Source organism: Lethenteron reissneri, chromosome 39, assembly GCF_015708825.2.
Source record: "Lethenteron reissneri isolate LAM-NWPU_2019-01 chromosome 39, ASM1570882v1, whole genome shotgun sequence".
Classification (NCBI taxonomy): domain Eukaryota; kingdom Metazoa; phylum Chordata; class Hyperoartia; order Petromyzontiformes; family Petromyzontidae; genus Lethenteron; species Lethenteron reissneri.
In genome coordinates, this window is record NC_083817.1 from 845,567 (window position 1) to 865,654 (window position 20,088).

At 50.4% G+C, this 20,088-nt stretch overlaps 1 protein-coding gene across 13 annotated transcripts in view; it reads right to left on the reverse strand.

Annotated features, from left to right (window-relative positions):
* The window catches only part of LOC133352008 (TLC domain-containing protein 4-B-like), a 43,985-nt gene that overhangs the window by 8,092 nt on the left and 15,805 nt on the right, over window positions 1-20,088 (reverse strand). For 8 of the 13 annotated variants that reach the window (XM_061567692.1, XM_061567690.1, XM_061567697.1 and 5 more), the window contains 6 exons: window positions 12,955-13,081; window positions 8,506-8,674; window positions 8,238-8,327; window positions 3,150-3,208; window positions 1,872-1,966; window positions 422-495 (listed from right to left, as the gene is read on the reverse strand). In XM_061567692.1, the coding sequence (XP_061423676.1) occupies window positions 422-495; window positions 1,872-1,966; window positions 3,150-3,208; window positions 8,238-8,327; window positions 8,506-8,660 (473 nt within the window). In that variant the 5' untranslated portion in view covers window positions 8,661-8,674; window positions 12,955-13,081. The remainder of the gene's footprint in view (window positions 1-421; window positions 496-1,871; window positions 1,967-3,149; window positions 3,209-8,237; window positions 8,328-8,505; window positions 8,675-12,954; window positions 13,082-20,088) is intronic. The other 5 variants (XM_061567694.1, XM_061567693.1, XM_061567701.1 and 2 more) reach the window with 1 other exon arrangement.

A 20,088-nucleotide genomic window follows, 5' to 3' on the forward strand; every position in this document is an offset into this window, starting at 1 on the left:
CCGCTGCAGCAGCAGCAGCAGCGTGCGCCGGTCATCATCCTCCCGGTGACCCTTCCCTTCTTCGGCTCAGTGCAACCCCCCCCCCCCGCTCTCGTTTGCTGCGTTTGCACTTTCGCGGCACGAACAGCATTATTCATCCCCCAACTTCAACAGTAAATATTTAGAAACCTCAACAGTTGCATAAGCCAGAGCCAGATGTATTCAATCATTAATTTGCCTGACGTGTGATAGTAGCTGCAAAGGGAGAGACTGCAATGCAGACGGCACGCAGCATCATTGCGGTCGTCGCACCTGCGCAGTATTAATCAGCACAGCCGCTAAATTCAAAACCGCGCACCTCTGCGAGGAGCGGCGAAGGCGCTATCGCTGGGCGCGTGCGAGGCGGTGGTGGTGGAGGAGGGGATGGGGACACGGGACTCACCGCTGGTTTACAAACGGCGTGGACAGCTCGGCGAGTTGCCGGAAATTGGCAAAGTACGGCAGCACGCCCCGATCCTGCAACACAACAGCGCAGCAGCAGCAGCAACAGCAGCAGCAACAGCAGCTTGAGAGCTCACGACTCGAGGAGGTCGAACCGCAGGGTGACGCGCCGAGCTTTGTTACGAGTGGTTTGCTACGTTTATTCGAGATTAAGCCGCAACACTAACATAGCAACATTTATTTATTATATCTCATTATTCAGTGATAATCATAACATCCACACTCGAGTACAATGCATATTTTATGTGCACATAAAAAAACTATTCTTGGTAATTTGAAACTTTACAAAGTGTCAATGAACGGTCTGTCCGCAGTATCTCCAACTCGTAGTGGTTATAGGCTCGACGACTTCCTGCAAGAGTGATTCGAAAACCAAACTGAAAACATGCAGCAGATTAAAATAATGAAAGATAAAGAATTGAATTAAATAAGATACCAATAAAAACAAGGACTCCAGATGTTTCAAACCATGTGATACGACACCATCATATGTTCGCCAAATATATAAACCCTATGCGTGTATTGCAAACTGATATAAGTTAAACTTTAAACGACGGAACAATCGACCTGCAAATTGAATAAAACGCATCAACACCAGAGAAGCCGTAAGAGGAATGAGTGGTGTGTGGATCCTGCAGATTCACACGCCACAGGTGTTGCAGACACCTCCATGGGGCAGGCCTGCGTCATTCTCTCACTTGCGTAACGGCGATGAACACTCCTGAAAGTTGGCCCCTGATGACACACAACTCTTTATAGAATCACCGGAGGACAATTCAGTCCCCATCCTTCCAAATAATCCTTCCTTCCATCTCTTCCTTCCATCTCTTCTCCGCTGTACATTCCCTTGCCTCCGATCTTCTCTTCTAATCCCGATGTGCCGATTTGAAGGCTCAGCAGCAACAAGTAAGAGGCGAATCGTCACCGGACAGGCCAAGTTGATGCATTACGCGGCACTCACTGGAATGACCGCGGTGGCGTGGCAAGCGTCGATGGTCCACGTAATGAACGCAGGTGCACCCCACCAACATGACGAGCTGGCTCACAAATGTCTCAGCTGGTTCCCAGGTCAAAATCCTCAGCTGGTTCCCAGAATTCTCAGCTGGTTCCCAGGTCAGAATTCTCAGCTGGCACCACCGAGGTCCTGGGTTCGAATCTGGCCGGCTGCCTGTGATTAAGCCGGAATCCCAAGTGGAGAGAGTTGATGTCCGTAGCTTAGGTCACCGATGGTTTTGCACACGAGCTGTGTAAAATTCCGGCTCTGAGAATTCAAAATATCTCTTGGACTTGTCGTTAAGCGGAACAATCTCTTGCCAGAGTATGTGTGAAAGAGCGCCGCCTACTGTGTATAGAGTAGAAAGGCCATGTCTGTGAATGAGCTGTGCGCTCACCATGACGTAGTAATAGGCGTAGAGGGCAGACAGGTGGTGCATGATGAAGAACTTGTCCCCAATGGCGTTCCAGTTGCATACGATCAGCAGGAAATCTGTAGGCAACACCCGCCCGTTACTTTGCGCACACACCGCAGTGCAGCAGGTCGGCGTAGCGGGGACAAAAAAACATCCGAGCGGAACGTCGTCGTACGTTGGTGAAGAGGTCAGTCGTGAAAAGTCTCAAGACATAGAAAAAGTCTCAAGCCGTAGGCCAGAGTTTCATCGCCACGTTGACACAGTATAAATATGTTTGTAAACGTGACAATCTAGTTAGGTGGCGGAGGGTTAGAGACAGATAATTTTGGCATAAAACTACCACGTGGCCCAAACCCAAATATGGACTCACCACAACATTTCTTTGTTTCTTTACTCACAACCTGATTATAAACATTCTTAAACTCTACGTCAGTCAAATAATTGTTTAGGTTTCTTCAGCTTCGAATAAAGGCCAATGCGTGAAACGTCGGGCCACGGTATATTGTCCCCCAAGGCAGCAGCGGTGGCGTTGCTGGCAGGAGTGGTGAGGCTGGCTGTGACCCAGGCTGGCGCACCATAAACCTTCGCTTTGCTCTGCGCCATGTTAATATATTTAGGTTGACGATCGAATCAGCTGACCGTGCGTCACCACCGCCGTTAAACCTCGCGACCTCATCACAACACAACAGCTCCCATGAAGCGGATGTGTCATACGGCGGTAAATACACGCAGCCAGCCAGCGGTCCTGCGATTAAAAATAGTAGAGCCCTGGGTTCCTGCCACGCAATAGCACTCAAGAGCACCGAGAGGAAGTAATACCAACCGTTTGTACAAACACAGCAGTAAAATACGCCCGAGCTCGGCATAACAAAGCACAGCAACGCAAAAGAGGAGAATGTATTCAACGTTGCCCTGCACTGTGCACTTACGCAACCGTCGCCTCTACGTCTACCCCGTGGCACAAAGGGAGCGGAGCTGTTCGGTCGACGGCGTGCCCGTGGTTGCACAGCATGCGGGTATAGCCACCACCTGCACCGCGCACACAACCTGCGCGTCCTAAGTGCCAAGGGGAAGGATCGGCTTCACAAAATGCGATCTTTGACCCCTGCCTCTACCCGGACGAGCGGCTTTGCTCCGTGTCGCCGGTGTCCGTGGCGTGGCGAGCGACTCGCCCCCACGTCCTCTCCCTCGCCACCCCAGGGCGCCCGCCGCCCTGAACCCCAACGGTGATGGGGTGGCGGTGTTTGTGCCGCGTCTCACCTGAGAACAGGTATCCCGTCGTGATGGCAATGTTGAGCTGCACGATTTTAGGATCTCCCCTGGAAAAAACAAACAAGTCAGTGGGGGGGGGGGGCAAAAACCACAAGTGATTTAGTGGGCAAACAATCGCATCTTTCCTGGGTCTCGAGACACCTTTTCCGGAGGGTGCTGCTGCATTGGGATGTTTGGTCGCTTCCACAAGATTGGGCTTATCATGTAGGGGGAAACGGGAGAAGGGGAAACCCACACGGACCACACCGGTTCCACACAGATCGATTCAATAATTCAGGTGCACCTCCAATTAGCACGGTTGGCTACGTATGGTGCGAAAGAAGTTCAACGTACATACATCCATACAGACGTGCAGGACTGCAATCTCCTGGCCACCTCACAGCCCATTGGCTTTGGGAGTTTTAGAAATCTGTGCGATCCGCCAACCCCTGCCTTCAACCCTTGCGAGCGACAAGCGTGCTGACTACACGTGAAGGGGGAAACCACCACAGTGGGAAGAATGCTGCCACTCGGGTATAGCCAAACATTTCTGATTTAGCGGGATTAGTTGTAAAAAAAATAAAGTTAATGTAATGTTTTTGTGCAGTCATTGTTGACCGGGCTGAAACCATCAACTCCCTACACTTGAGATCCCGGTTTAATCACGGCCGGCCAAAACCCAGATTTGAATCAAACATCTCAGCGTTGCCGGCTGAATCCTCTGGCCCCCAAGCCAACACAATGTATTTGACATCACAAGTCAAACTCCACTGTATTTAAACACAAACTACGCCAGCAGCAGAATCTCGTGACATGACAGTTGAATCGTTTTGTTCCAAGTGTCAGAGTTTTTTTTTTACAGAAATCATCGTCTCCCGTGGCCAAAAGCTATCAGGGCTGTGCAACAACAAGCTTCTAAAGTGTCTCGCCTTTTAGTTTTGTTTACTCTGCGGTATTTGATATGTATTGCTGAACGCGTTGTCCAAAGGTCATTTCAACTTTGCTTACTTCACAGAGCTGGAATAAGCTTTACAAATAGCTACAACATTTTTTAAAAGAAATGCTCCATTTTACCCGAGATACAGCACACGCACACACAACTACCAGAACAGATCTACCACCTTGCCGAACCATACTTGTGCAATGCCAGCAGCAGAGGGCATAGGAGTGCCAAGTGAATGTCGTCTCACTCCGGTATTTAATCTTATGGCTGAATCCAGTTATTTATGGGGCCTGGGGAGCCACAATCCTTCCTGCCAGACGCAACCACTAAGGCTGAAGAGACAAGTTCGATTACAGATAAAACATTTCAGACTGAAAGAGGAGCACGTGTATGATGAACATGTTGCAGGCTAAGACCACAATGAGAAGTGCTAATGAGCGCGAGTGGGGCTTGGGCTTGGAAGGGACAATTTCTGACGGCAGTGGAAGCCAAGGGGTAGAACGCATCCAGGAGGACGAACACTGAGGAGATGGAGCGATGAAATCGGCTCGTGTGCAGGTGCTGGGTGGATTAATACATTGCAGGATCACGAGAGATGCCGACGGCTTGGAAAGACCTTTATCCAGCAGTGGCTTGACCACGGCTAATGATGATGATGAAAAACCTCACCGCAGTGAAGCTTCCACGCTTCAGTGTAGATTCTCTGCGATTCCAATAAGTATTTGAAAGCAAACTTATAAACTAGTTAAAACTAAACTAGTTTTATTAAGCTAGGGGAGCACGACCGTGGTTTAGCGCTCCTGCGGCCACGCCACCAAGTGTGGCGCGCACACGAGGAGCCCAGGCAACGCCACCCGCAGATCCCTCACCACCACCACCACAGATCCCTCAACACCACCACCACAGATCCCTCACCACCACCACCACAGATCCCTCACCACCACCACCACAGATCCCTCACCACCACCACCACAGATCCCTCACCACCACCACCACAGATCCCTCACCACCACCACCACAGATCCCTCACCACCACCACCACCACCACAGATCCCTCACCCACCACCACCACAGATCCCTCACCACCACCACAGATCCCTCAACACCACCACCACCACAGATCCCTCACCACCACCACCACAGATCCCTCACCACCACCACAGATCCCTCACCACCACCACAGATCCCTCACCACCACCACAGATCCCTCACCACCACCACAGATCCCTCACCATCACCACAGATCCCTCACCACCACCACAGATCCCTCACCACCACCACCACAGATCCCTCACCACCACCACCACCACAGATCTCTCACCACCACCACAGATCCCTCACCACCACCACAGATCCCTCACCACCACCACAGATCTCTCACCACCACCACAGATCCCTCACCACCACCACCACCACAGATCCCTCACCACCACCACAGATCCCTCACCACCACCACCACAGATCCCTCACCACCACCACAGATCCCTCACCACCACCACCACAGATCCCTCACCACCACCACCACCACAGATCTCTCACCACCACCACCACAGATCCCTCACCACCACCACCACAGATCCCTCACCACCACCACAGATCCCTCACCACCACCACAGATCCCTCATCACCACCACCACCACAGATCCCTCACCACCACCACCACCACCACCACAGATCCCTCACCACCACCACAGATCCCTCACCACCACCACCACCACAGAACTCTCACCACCACCACAGATCCCTCACCACCACCACAGATCCCTCACCACAGATCCCTCACCACCACCACCACCACCACCACAGATCCCTCACCACGTGGGCTTTCATTCAGTCAGGATAGATATGTGATGGATGACGAAGTGGCGTTGTGCTGTATTATAAAAAAAGAAACCTATTGTGTGCACAACGTGTGTGAGCGTTGACTGCACGTTAGATTTCTTCCCACTTTGTGCAAACCGTTTTGAGCGAGGCGGGAACGAAAGCAAACTTATAAACTAGTTCAAACTAAACTAGTTTTATTAAGCTAGGGGAGCACGACCGTGGTTTAGCGCTCCTGCGGCCACGCCACCAAGTGTGGCGCGCACACGAGGAGCCCAGGCAACGCCACCCGCAGATCCCTCACCACCACCACCACAGATCCCTCAACACCACCACCACAGATCCCTCACCACCACCACCACAGATCCCTCACCACCACCACCACAGATCCCTCACCACCACCACCACAGATCCCTCACCACCACCACCACAGATCCCTCACCACCACCACCACCACCACAGATCCCTCACCACCACCACCACAGATCCCTCACCACCACCACAGATCCCTCAACACCACCACCACCACAGATCCCTCACCACCACCACCACAGATCCCTCACCACCACCACAGATCCCTCACCACCACCACCACAGATCCCTCACCACCACCACAGATCCCTCACCACCACCACCACAGATCCCTCACCACCACCACCACCACAGATCTCTCACCACCACCACAGATCCCTCACCACCACCACAGATCCCTCACCACCACCACAGATCTCTCACCACCACCACAGATCCCTCACCACCACCACAGATCCCTCACCACCACCACAGATCCCTCATCACCACCACCACCACAGATCCCTCACCACCACCACCACCACAGATCCCTCACCACCACCACAGATCCCTCACCACCACCACCACCACAGAACTCTCACCACCACCACAGATCCCTCACCACCACCACAGATCCCTCACCACAGATCCCTCACCACCACCACCACCACCACAGATCCCTCACCACGTGGGCTTTCATTCAGTCAGGATAGATATGTGATGGATGACGAAGTGGCGTTGTGCTGTATTATAAAAAAAGAAACCTATTGTGTGCACAACGTGTGTGAGCGTTGACTGCACGTTAGATTTCTTCCCACTTTGTGCAAACCGTTTTGAGCGAGGCGGGAACGAAAGCAAACTTATAAACTAGTTCAAACTAAACTAGTTTTATTAAGCTAGGGGAGCACGACCGTGGTTTAGCGCTCCTGCGGCCACGCCACCAAGTGTGGCGCGCACACGAGGAGCCCAGGCAACGCCACCCGCAGATCCCTCACCACCACCACCACAGATCCCTCAACACCACCACCACAGATCCCTCACCACCACCACCACAGATCCCTCACCACCACCACCACAGATCCCTCACCACCACCACCACAGATCCCTCACCACCACCACCACAGATCCCTCACCACCACACACCACCACAGATCCTCACACCACCACCACAGATCCCTCACCACCACCACCACAGATCCCTCAACACCACCACCACAGATCCCTCACCACCACCACCACAGATCCCTCACCACCACCACAGATCCCTCACCACCACCACCACAGATCCCTCACCACCACCACCACCACAGATCTCTCACCACCACCACAGATCCCTCACCACCACCACAGATCCCTCACCACCACCACAGATCTCTCACCACCACCACAGATCCCTCACCACCACCACAGATCCCTCACCACCACCACAGATCCCTCACCACCACACCACAGATCCCTCACCACCACCACAGATCCCTCACCACCACCACCACAGATCCCTCACCACCACCACCACCACCACAGATCTCTCACCACCACCACCACAGATCCCTCACCACCACCACCACCACAGATCCCTCACCACCACCACAGATCCCTCACCACCACCACAGATCCCTCATCACCACCACCACCACAGATCCCTCACCACCACCACCACCACAGATCCCTCACCACCACCACAGATCCCTCCTCACCACCACCACCACAGATCCCTCACCACCACCACCACCACAGAACTCTCACCACCACCACAGATCCCTCACCACCACCACAGATCCCTCACCACAGATCCCTCACCACCACCACCACCACCACCACAGATCCCTCACCACGTGGGCTTTCATTCAGTCAGGATAGATATGTGATGGATGACGAAGTGGCGTTGTGCTGTATTATAAAAAAAGAAACCTATTGTGTGCACAACGTGTGTGAGCGTTGACTGCACGTTAGATTTCTTCCCACTTTGTGCAAACCGTTTTGAGCGAGGCGGGAACGAACGGTAACTCCGCCACGGGGGTTGCAGAGCATCGCAGACTCACCACACTGGGTCCTTATTGACGGCATCATCGAACCACAGTATGTAGAGGCAGAAGAAGCCCACGATCAAGGCGTGCAACGTCGACACCGTCCTGCACGCCACACGGGCACACATTTCATATCTGGTCTCATGAGCAGTTCCCTCTCATTAACCGACTGTATCATAATAATTTTGCCGGAATTTTAGCACCTAGGTTTTCCGCAGCCACTGGTAACCAAAACTTGGTTTTCTGGCATCTTTTCAAAAGCGCGCCCGCGCCGCACACGCACCTGGAATGCCACTCGATCTGTTTGGCCGGAGTGAGGGAGGCGAAAGCCGGGCAGAAGAGGCGAGACAGCGGGGGGCTGACCCAGTTGAAGAGCGCCTGGAAGACGCTGAAGCTGATGAAGATGACGAGGCAACAGAACTTGGCGTAGCTCTCCATGGCGGCCGGCCCTGCTGGGGTGGAGGTGAGACGCAGCACGCACAGCACGCACAGCACGCACAGCACGCACAGCACACACAGCACACACAGCACGCACAGCACACACAGCACGCACACAGCACGCACAGCTCTAAACCAATGCTGCTTTAATTATGCATTATCAGAAGGCAATGTGGCCGATGAAATTTGTGAAAAGAACGATTTTGTTAATGGAGGGACATTTTAAAAAACTTAGGTGGTGCCAAAATTGGACAAGGGACATTTGTCAACACATGAATCGGACTGTGTGTGTATAAGAGTCACAGTATGACGAGGTTGCTGTATCATACTCAAGGCACCCAAAGAACATTGTGGAATTGACGTTATGAAGTAGTCAAGGCACCTGCAAGCGTGTCTAGCACAGCGGTAACCCCACACTGCTCACCCCACTCACCCCACTGTGCACATGCCTGCAGATACAAGCCTGCATTGGGTGGAAACATGCATCACAAACCACAGCATTGTGCTCCCCTCTCTGACCTTGGCCTAACTCTGCCACAGCCACGATCAACGTCTGCTTTTTCCCACCGCGTGTAAAGGGGCGAAACTTGAATCCGGCATAAAGCGCTGTGCAAACCGCGCGGTTGCCTGGTGGGAAACTCTCTGCCACTCTTCTTCCACCGGACCTGAGCGAAATGGGCCAGGCCTGTGGCGGTACTCCTCAGGGTGGCCGCGTCACAGGAGAGGACGCTCGATGCGCTTCCGTGGCGGTGGGCCGACTGCCGTCCCCCAGCTGGACTGACGGAGTTTGGCGAGAGACCAACGGATTCGACGTAACTGTGACTTTCCAAATCGATTGGAGACAAACATGATGCCACACACTGGCAACACTAGTTTGATTGACGGGCTTATGATGACATGAGTACTCTGTAGATCGTGTTAATTTCAGATGTGTATTGAAAGCTTGTATAGTTTTTTTAATATTAAACTGAAATTACTTCAGTGTAAGGTGAAATGGTCTCTATTTGTTATTAATTTTATAACATTTATTTAACCAAGAAAGCCTCACACGGAGTCGATTTTCGCCTCCAGTCAATCAAAACGTGGTAAAATGACACCGACAGACGTGTTAAGTTTTTTGTATGATATGATAAGTTGTATGAACATTGTAAATAGCACAACTACAACTCGGAAAAAAATTTTCTCCTCGAGCCAATCAGGATTTGTTCTCTATCACACGCACAGCCTCACGTTTCTGCTGCTAATCATGGGTTTAAAGTAATGAATATTCTGATGATAAATGTAAATACAATGCTCGGATTGAACTGCCACAAACTAAGAGCACGATTGCAAAGCTCCTGTGCACATTTTTCAGGCGATTAAATGAGAGACGTGCAGATTTTAAGCCCGAGCTGGACAAGAATGAGAATAACATTTCCAAGTGCTTGGCTGTATCAATGTGCGTCTGTAATCCATCAAATCCCAAGTAAGCCCTAAAGCCATACTAAAGGAAATATCTTTGGCCGAGTGTACTGTGCACACTTGCACAACACGGTCCTTCACGTGGCTAATTCTACCGTGTTGGTAATAGCAGTTTGAACATACAAAGTTGCTATGCATGAATCTGCTTCAATCTGCAGCGATTGTCCTGGAATTCAAACGCAGAATTGCACGCGGTGCCAGTTCAGCGCTCTAACGCAGCATGAGCCATCTGGGCGCCCCAGCCACCGCACTGAAGTTATAATGTCATTTATATATCCATTTATATATCCATGAAAGCTTCACAAAGAGATTCAGTCGTTTTTCAGGAGGGTCCTGAATTTGGACATTTGGCCAATTCTATTGGAGTGTTTTTACTTGTGGGAGGAAAGTGGAGTCGCGGGAGAAATCACACACGGGACAACGAGACGACACGTAGAAGTCCACAAAGACAGGTCCATGGACCCATTTGTTGTACTGCCATGTCGTGGCCACCTCGTAGCCCAACCACAATACGTGGTGCACTGACCGTTGCCTCCAGAGTGCTGCTACACAGCCGTGAGCCACAATCCCAGGTGCCCCCCGCTCCATAAGAAATACCACTCCTCTGCATGTTTACAAAACAACACTCTTGTTTACATTCATAACAGCGCTCGGCTTAAACTCAACAAATGAAGGGTTAATTTGACGGCATATTTCTTAACATTGGTGCACAAAATATAAACAATATAACTGGCCAAACTGCATTCCAAACTCTGATAGCGCTTCTTAGAGTGTGCTATGAATATTGCACACCAGCAAAATTCCAAATTAATCAGGTTTAAAAAAAACAACGACACGTGTTGTTTCTGTCATGTAATCAGTGGTGTCTACTTGCAGATGCACATACATGCATCACCTTACAGCTGAGGTCTGCACGACCTTCCACCACCACCAGAAGATGTTTAACATTCCTTGCATAAGTCACATTCCCTGCATCTGTCCAATAAGCCATCAAATTAGCTAAGCTCCCATTTGTTCAGTGCACAGCAAGCCCAGTGCTGCTGCGTATAAAGCGACAAATGTATCCGTTCACTGTTGCTCTCCACCGATAACGCAACTCTCTTCTCTCCGGCCTGGAAAGCCCCTGTAGAGTGGAGAAAACAGCTGCTGCTGCAGCTGCTGCTGCTGCTGCAGCTGTTAAAAAGCCCTGAAAATTCGGAGGACCCAAATGCTCAATCCACAAACCCCTTCCATCCACCTGCACATGACCCGTGACATTTCCCGTTGCTCTGTTCAAGACCCTTGATGCAAGCATCAAACTTACTGCTCTGTCTCCCCAGCACCCTCAGCCACCTCCCACACACGACTGCCTGCAGCCACCGCTCCCCAGCGCGCGCTCTCCAGTGCGGCGTGGCGGCGCGTTGCGTGGCGACGATCGCGGCGGCATGGTGAGATTACACTTGGTGGTTATCCCGTTCCATGTCCCACGCTGGCATTCTGTTATTTTGGAATTCACCGCACTCGATTGTAATACTGGATACGTGCACAAAATACACGGAACCAGGCTTCCCTTCAAAAACAGACTCTGAATGGGAATAGAATCATGACCGGTTTCAATAAAGTCACTCTTTCTAATGGCGGAGCGGTTATCACACACTGTGCTATGAACCCAGCGGCGTGCATTTCATTCCAGGCTGCGGCGAACATCAGTGGCGAGCGATACCTTGACTGGACCAGGGCGGCCCCCTTCACAGGGCCGTGAAATACGGCCAACAGACCCCAGTGAGCAACACGGCAAACAGGCCCTTCATCCCACAATGGGTTAACAAAGAGCCGTGAAACATCAGCTATTTTATCTCATGCGTAATAAATATATCATCACATAAATAACTGGATTATAGTATATGTATATAGTATATTTAAGTTACATCTCAAAAACATAACATAAGCGAGCTAGTTTTAAATTGCTAACAAATGCACATCAGGAGCTGCTTTTGAGCAGAGCGAAGACGATCTTCATTTGGATGAAACGTGTAAGCGTCTACTCTGTGTTTAATGAGTGTATGTGTATCACTGCCGCAGGATGGGCTCTCTGGATTTTTTATAACCCAGCTTGCAGTCGGCCCGACCGTATAGATTCAAATTTTAAAAAATCCGAATGCGAAATACTATGCGCTGAAAGTATAATAAATTGATGAATATTGCGAAAGTCAAAACATTGAACTTTCGAATACATAGTTAATGTGCCTCGAGAATGAGCTGTAAATTTACAAAGGTGATGGAATCGAGAAAATCTTTTATCACGAACCGCAGCTTAACAGTTGTCACCTTAAACGCCACGACAGGATTTTTTGTAAAGCGCTTCGGGATATATTTTTTTGCGTGAATATCATCAGGTGAATATCATCAGTATTTTTTTTCTTGACAGCTTACTTTCTAATACATCTGGAGCCCTGCCTCCAAAAAGGTTCCCACATTGCAGTGAAGAAACGGGGTCATTAACGTAGCCTTGACGAGTGGGGGCCTCTGTGGGGTAGGTGCTGTGCAGCTCATGGCAATGGTTTCTCCTGAGAAGCGTAAATGTCCGTATGTTGAACTTCTTTCGCACCGTACGTAGCCAACCGTGCAATCGGAGGTGCGGGGGAAGGACAACAAAAGCATCGTCAGCCAGTGATCAATCCACTACTGGAAGAAGGCATCCAGAAACTATCGCCATCTCTAATGGAACCATCGTCGGGGCTTGCAGGTTGGCACAATGTGCCTGCATTGTTATTTTAATTAGGCTCCTGTGTAAGCGCCCATGTGGATAACATTTTCACATCCCTGCTGGCCAATGGCGATCTGCAATGGATACCCGTGGAGCAGGTGTTGACGAGGTGACGAATGCTGGGTCACTTCAGCAGAGCGGTCTGGCTGGAGCGAGCAGCCGTCGCGGTGAGCCGGTCCGTGCCAGTGGAAAGCCCGAGGACCCAGGCCGCAACCTGGAATGCAATCCACATGCAGCCGCGCATCAGCATTGACGCGTTCACGCAAAGACAAAGATCCCCCATATAGCCTGTAACAGAATGTTGGGGAAAGTGCTGTTCGCGAGCAACTATGAAGGCCGGCACGGCACACGAGCGGGTGGGTGGCCAACACCACGCCCGGCTGCCTTTGTCTCCCCAGTGACGATGTTTACACACCGCCCCAGGTCTTCATTTGAGGACGAGTAGACCTAGGGGAGCTCCAGGACCGGTTTAAATAATCGTCACTGATGTTGGCCGTGAGCGGGAATCAAACTCGGGTCACCGGATTTGTAGTGTGGCGTGCGAACCGCTACAAAACCGCTCCACACACACATGTTCACACACACACACGTTCCCGTCCAAGTCCCATGCTGGTAGTATACGTGTACATGTTAGCCATTGTGTATCGAAATGTCGTTCCCCCATATATACACTTTTTATTCCGGTTGCCGAGGCATAGGCCAGCGGCAAACAGTCGTATGAAAGTTGTAATGGATAATAGTTTACATGATTTTTCATTGATTGTTGGTTCAACGTGGTCTGACCAAACAATAAATTATGAAACGTAATGATGAAAAGCGTCCCATGGAAATGAATCGTATATTAGCTGCGAGAAATCACGTGCTAAGTGTAAACACTGTCTTGAAATAAGCAGATGGCAAGAGCTTGTGGAGAAAAAGAGACGGAAATCCAAAGTGGAGGAGTGCGAGGGGAGAAGCAGAGAGTGAGGTGATCTGCGGTGCGATGAGTGGGTGGGTGAGCGCGTGGGTTAATGAGTGAGCGATTGTGTTGTTGTGACCTCCAGTGTGCTGGTTGAACAGTGTAGATGATACAAGACAGTCAGTCTCGTAGACCAAGTCCTGCAACATTGAATCAATGATTGAGCGTCACGGGAGCAGTTAGTCTACCGGCCACGCGAGAAGAGTAACAAGAGACGTGTCTGCTTGTGCACGCTCGCGTAGACGAGCACATGCTCTCGGACTCGCCTCCATCATCACTATGAATGAAGGCACGTCCCCCTTATTGACACCAAGTGGAGGTTTCGTACATTTCTGAACAGAAGCGGTACCCCTAAGTCAGAGCCTCATCGTCACATTGCGCCGTGTGTTGTTGAGTGTTTAGTTTGTTGTCCTTCCCCGACAACTCCGATTAGTGCGGTTGGCTACGTGCGGTGCGAAAGAAGTTCAACATACACACACACCAGGGGTCAAAGTTCGACTGGCCAATGTACAAGAGCCATCGTCTATGCTCCCCACCTTCACCGGTCCGCATTGGCCAGTGTGGGGAAGTTTGGTCAAATAATCCACACAACCGGCCGTGGAATGAGAAAATGGGCTCTCTGTGTACAACGGTGGCTATTAAACACTAAATTAGACAACCGTGTCAGGTAACACGTTGATAATGCGAGTGACGTTGACAAAAAGAGAGAAGCCTCAAGTAGCGTTCAGCTTTTCTCTTGTCTTTATTCCCGTTTGTCGTGTTTACTGTCTCCACCGCAATGTTCTTCAACATTGCATTGCTCTGCTATTGCTTTCTTACCAAGTAACCGTCTCAAATTCTCCCCTTTGTTCTGGCGCCTCCCGATCTGGCGCAAGGGAGGCGCGGTATCAATAATAAATTACGACAGTGATGATGGCGAATCGTTCCACCTCTATTCAGCATATTTGCCGGTGTCGCGTCCTGCAATTCACCAACTCCCAGGCAAAGCAACCGTGTGGATAAATCACAGCTGAACCTCCGACGGTTGCTCTGCTTAAAGCCAATACGGAAACAGGAACCACACAATCTGCCGAAGGCCACAGATTTCCATTCATTCAATATTTCGCCAGGTCAAGGCGACGCCCGGCTTGCATCGTAAAGCCCCTTGGTGTGCAGGATTAAGCCATGTGACTGCAAGGCTAATTGCGTGTTCACGTATGGCGAGCACCCGATGAAATCCGTGTCACATGTAGCATGGGTCAACGGCGACCAAGTGGATTTAGTTACTGCAGTGCGATTAAGCCGGGGAATTTAAACGCAAACAGCCTCTATCAGAAACATCGTGTGAGTGTTCATTCTCATAATTCCAACCGATCACGTCCTACGTGGGCAAAACAGGCTGGGTCATTAAAAATTACGCTGCACGACACGCAAACCCAATTATGACATTCTAGAGCGGCTAAAAAGAAACTGGACTGCAGAGGTTTGAGCCAGACCTGCGGTTATATAAAAATGTGGAATATCCACTGACGGACACGAGCAATGCCCAATGTTGGCATGACGACACACCGAGATTTAACGTCTTGTTAACAACGGGAAGGGAGAGGTGGTGTGGGGTGGTGGCAGGAGTTAGCACACTACAATATGAACCTGGTGAACTACATATTTAATACACAACTACGGATAACATCAGTGGCTAAGAGTGACATCCGAACTGGACCTGAGCCTGCCCCTATCTACCAACCCACATTGACCAGCGTGGTGAAGTATGGTCAAACAACACGTCATAGGGAGGCCTTCATCCAGCAGTTGACAAAGGGCTGTAACACATTTGTTATTATTTATCTTAATATTATGCCACGAGCAATAGAATGGTAACGTGGTATATTGAAAACCTTCAGCATTTTAGTAATGCAATTACCAATTGCGTTGCAGTATTCATTTACACAATTCCATCGACAACATTCAGTATAACCTGGCGAGCCCTGCAAGCGGCAAACTCAAGGGGCAGCTGCTATTTGTTTCAGATCGTGGTGGAGGAGACGTGTAAATATGATAGAGGAGACGTGTAAATGTGTAATCATTCCCGAGCCTCACGTTAAGTCCGCCTCGCGGCACACAGAGGTGGAAAAATGCGGCTCAAGGTGAATGATAAACATTACCTGCAATAGCCACGATTTCACACTGTACCGTTGGATGGCGGCTGACTGAGCCGATGACGCCGTTTTCCCTCAATGCCCAGAAGGAATGATGACAACGGACTGGCGGCCATGGGTTCCCCCCGGGTTCTCCGCATTCACCCCTTAGCTCACAGCATGCGACGGCATCACGGGTGCCATCAAACATCCCAATGCAGGACCCTCCTGAAAAAGTCTTCGGACTCGGAGTGGCTTCCCTGGGTAGGTTTGTTAAATTATTGTTCACTATAAGGAATGGACGGCATCCGAGAGAGTGCGTCCACCGAGGTGGGCTGCTTTGTCGCTGGATCGTGAGCGAGGCCTGCCCAGGGATGGCCCCGCTCTTTATCTCAATCACTACCTTACGTGTACAATTTTATAATTGCAGTAAAGCACCTTGGAATACGGTCCCCAAAATAAATATAGATAAGATAATGGGAGCTATGTACAGTAATAAACCAGGAGGTCAAATTGGACACCTTCACACACAGCACCGCAGGGGCCTGGGTGTGTAGAGTTAAGAACAACAGGACGGAAGGGCAATCCAGCGATGATCCTCAATGCCATAAACATATTCTGTCAATAATTGACAACATATTTGAAATAGCATCTGCCCAGGCACCCTTTCATCTGCCGAACAAGGGCCACCATCCTTCAGAGAAACCGCAATGACAAAGTTACAATCTGTAGCGCCGGTTTCCAATTGATGAAAAGTTCAAAATGAAACGGCGGCGACTTATTTTTAACAGTGCCGCCCGATGGCCTGCGCGCACCGGCTGCTTTTCCACGATGTTTTTGCAAGTGGAGGAATGCGTGATGCCAATCTGGAGATATTTTGTTGTTGAGGCTCCAGTTGCTGGTACCACCGTGGCGAGGCCGTACGTCTGCCGGCCTGTCCGCCGAACATTCCCACGTTGTTTCTAAGCAGCACTGCACTATAATTTGATGCTTTTAAAAATAAGATCACAATTGAAGTGCTCATCTCAGCTGCATTGTTGTTAAAAACGTTGTTCTTCCCCCGCACCTCCAATTGGCGTGGTTAGCTACGTACGGTGCGAAAGAAGTTCAACATACATACAAATATACATGGCTGTAAAATAACAAAACCTTTGCATAGCCTAACGTAACCGATGCCGACATACACGTTGTAAAAACTTGATTTCTTTCACAACCACTTCCTCTCTGGCCGTGGATGTTAGTGAGAGAGAGGGATGTTTTTGGGGGGGGGGGGGGCACAAGGGGGCTGAGTCCATGGAGCCTCGTGGCTCATGCAGCCCGGACCTGGGCTATGATGCCAACCATGGAATGTAACCGGATTGTTTCTGGGCCGGTGAAAACTGGTTCCCCAACGGTCGTGGAAAAGCAGAAAGTTACGTCTTTATAGCTTCCCTTTGCTTGTTGAAGAGGTACAACAATTATGTACATTACTTGATCATCACACAGGTGAAATGTGACAAATGCAGCCGATGAAACAATACCCCAGCAGATGTTAAAGCCGCATGGCAAGCAGTGTGGCTTCATGACGGAAGGCCTTCTGTGAGCGAGCAAGTATCGATGAGCGTGCATCCTCGACGCGACCCAGAGGCAAGGAAATGAACAATGCTTTGCGAATGCCTCCTATAGCATGGGAGCAGATTCATTTCACTACGCTCTACAATATCATGGCGTGCAATGGATGATTACGAATACCGTAGATGCTGCGTCTTGGGCACAAAGATCTTTAATTGGTAAATGTACTATGCCTGGGATGTGTACACTGCTTTGAGATTTCGTTATGAAAAGCGCTTTATAAAAACCAAGATTACTACAGGATAATAAAAACTGATCCTCGCTTAGAAGGGCATAGAGAGACAGAAGTAGGAACACACAGATTAGAGAACATGTGATGGTTAATTACATCACCCAAACTGTTAAGGACACATCGCGAGAAGGGACGATGGCCAATGGTCCCCTGCGAATAATGAGGATAACGGCAGCGAAGGAATGGAACGTGTCCATGAGGACGTATGCCCAGGAGGTGGAGCGGATAAATAATCTGGTGTAAGCGCTGGCTGGGATGGTTACATCACAGGACCGTCCAGCATTGGATTGACCGTGGCTGCTGATGATGACAGTAACAATTGGCCGATTCTAAATGGAAGCGTATGAAACAAACACGCCACCCAAGAAAGGCTGGACTTGAGACGGGTTACGTGGTCAAACCTCGGCCCCGCGCGGCCACAGCAACAAGCGCGGTGCAAAGTACTCTGTCGGCAGTCGCAACGACACGTCGAGTCTGCACACTGAGGGCTGCATTTATCAGGTCCTGCTCATAATGCGGTCGTCTTTTATGTGAAGTTGGCGCGTAAACGCAGCACGCGTGCTCATTGCTGACGCAGCGGCCAAGATTCAGTGTACCACTTCAATCACAGGGCGTGCCACAGTCACTATCAGCTGCCGCGTTGTGCTTTGCCACCGTGTGCCAGTTTACCACAGTGTGCCGGTGTCCACAGCGTGTCGCAACGCACCAGTGCCACAACGTGCCACAGCGTGCCACAGTGTGCCACAGCGTGCCAGTGTGCCACAGCGTGTCACAGCGTGCCACAGCGTGTCACAGCGTGCTACAGCGTGTCACAGCGTGCTACAGCGTGTCACAGCGACCCAGTGTGTGCCCTCCCACTTCGCCGTACAATGGCACATCACATCTGAGTGGCTGTTCACTTGCCCCAATGCTCGTAGGTGAATGTGCATATCTCTGTCGGGTATCGGGTATCATCATCAGATCAGCTTGTGTTTGTAGATTGTGCACTGCGCTCTGAACCGGGTGACTCCAGTTCGAGTCCTGATCATGGCAAGCATCACTGGCTTGTGATATCTAAACTGGTCCTGACCCCCCATTTACCAACCCCCACTCACCAACCTCAATGGGTAATATTATCAGTGCTCAACGTTCTCATCGAGGGTCTTGCTATAAGGTAATTATAACACAGTTTCCACCTCGTCAGCAACATTGCCAAGAGCCGACTATGCCACGAATGGCTTTACGCTTTAGTCGAGGGTTCTGGAGGTAATCTCTTCCACGAGGAAGGGCACCGGAGCAAAGAAGCACACCGCGTCCGCAAGGAGCAGGAAGATACATTTTGGGGGTCGATAAACCGAGCACCACTCTGTGAAACCTGGTTGTCCTCTACAAGACATACCGCCGCCAAAGGAACGAGGAATTGGCACCACCAGCTCAGGGCTGTACGCTCGATTGAGCAGACAACCAATTCAGTGACGGCGCTGTCACACATTCGATGCGTATGTGTGCATTTCTACGCTGCTGCTTAACCGTGCAGTGTCTGCCATGAACTACTGCGCACGTGTGCACAGCGTTTATCACAGCCCGCTGTGAACAGGCTGAAGTACAGTGGGCTAAAGGGTATGTGCTACCATGACGTAATCTGGTCCCCTGGGGTCCTGGTAGATGCCGGTGTCATCACACGCGTACAGCACTGTGGTCATTCAAATACAATCCTCCAGCCAACACTGGCTGCCCATTACATTAACTGGGCGCTAACGGATGTTTATTTGGCGAATGTGTAACTAAATTACGTGTTAATGGTCCCACGATAAGGGTAAGTGCGCTATTAATGCCATTACTGTGACCAAAAGCAACAACATTCAAGAGTAGTCGATCTGATTGTGTGGTACATACACTCCGAATTGTCACAATTGATATGAAGAACCGGTCCTGTGGTTACCATTCCGGTGCAGGTGGCTAGAGGGAGCCACGTAAACCCACCACGTGCGTGAGTGGCAGGGTGGCGGCACAGTGGGAATGCTTCTGCCTCACAGCAACAAGCGCCTGGGTTCGATTCCCGGCTCAGGGACCTTTGTGTGCAGAGTTTGTAACGTATGTTCTCTCCCTGCTCTGCATGTTTCCTCCCATAGATAAAAATACAAACAATGTAAATGGTATTTGGCAAACATCCCATTCTGGAAAAACTACCTCCAATTTACTCAATTGTGATTACACAAAGCTGCATGCTCACTCCTGGGTAAACTTGGCAGGACCTCATGAAAAGGAGTCTTGAGCCTCAGTGATGCTTTCTTGGGTAAACAAGTGGAATAATTATAAATATTACT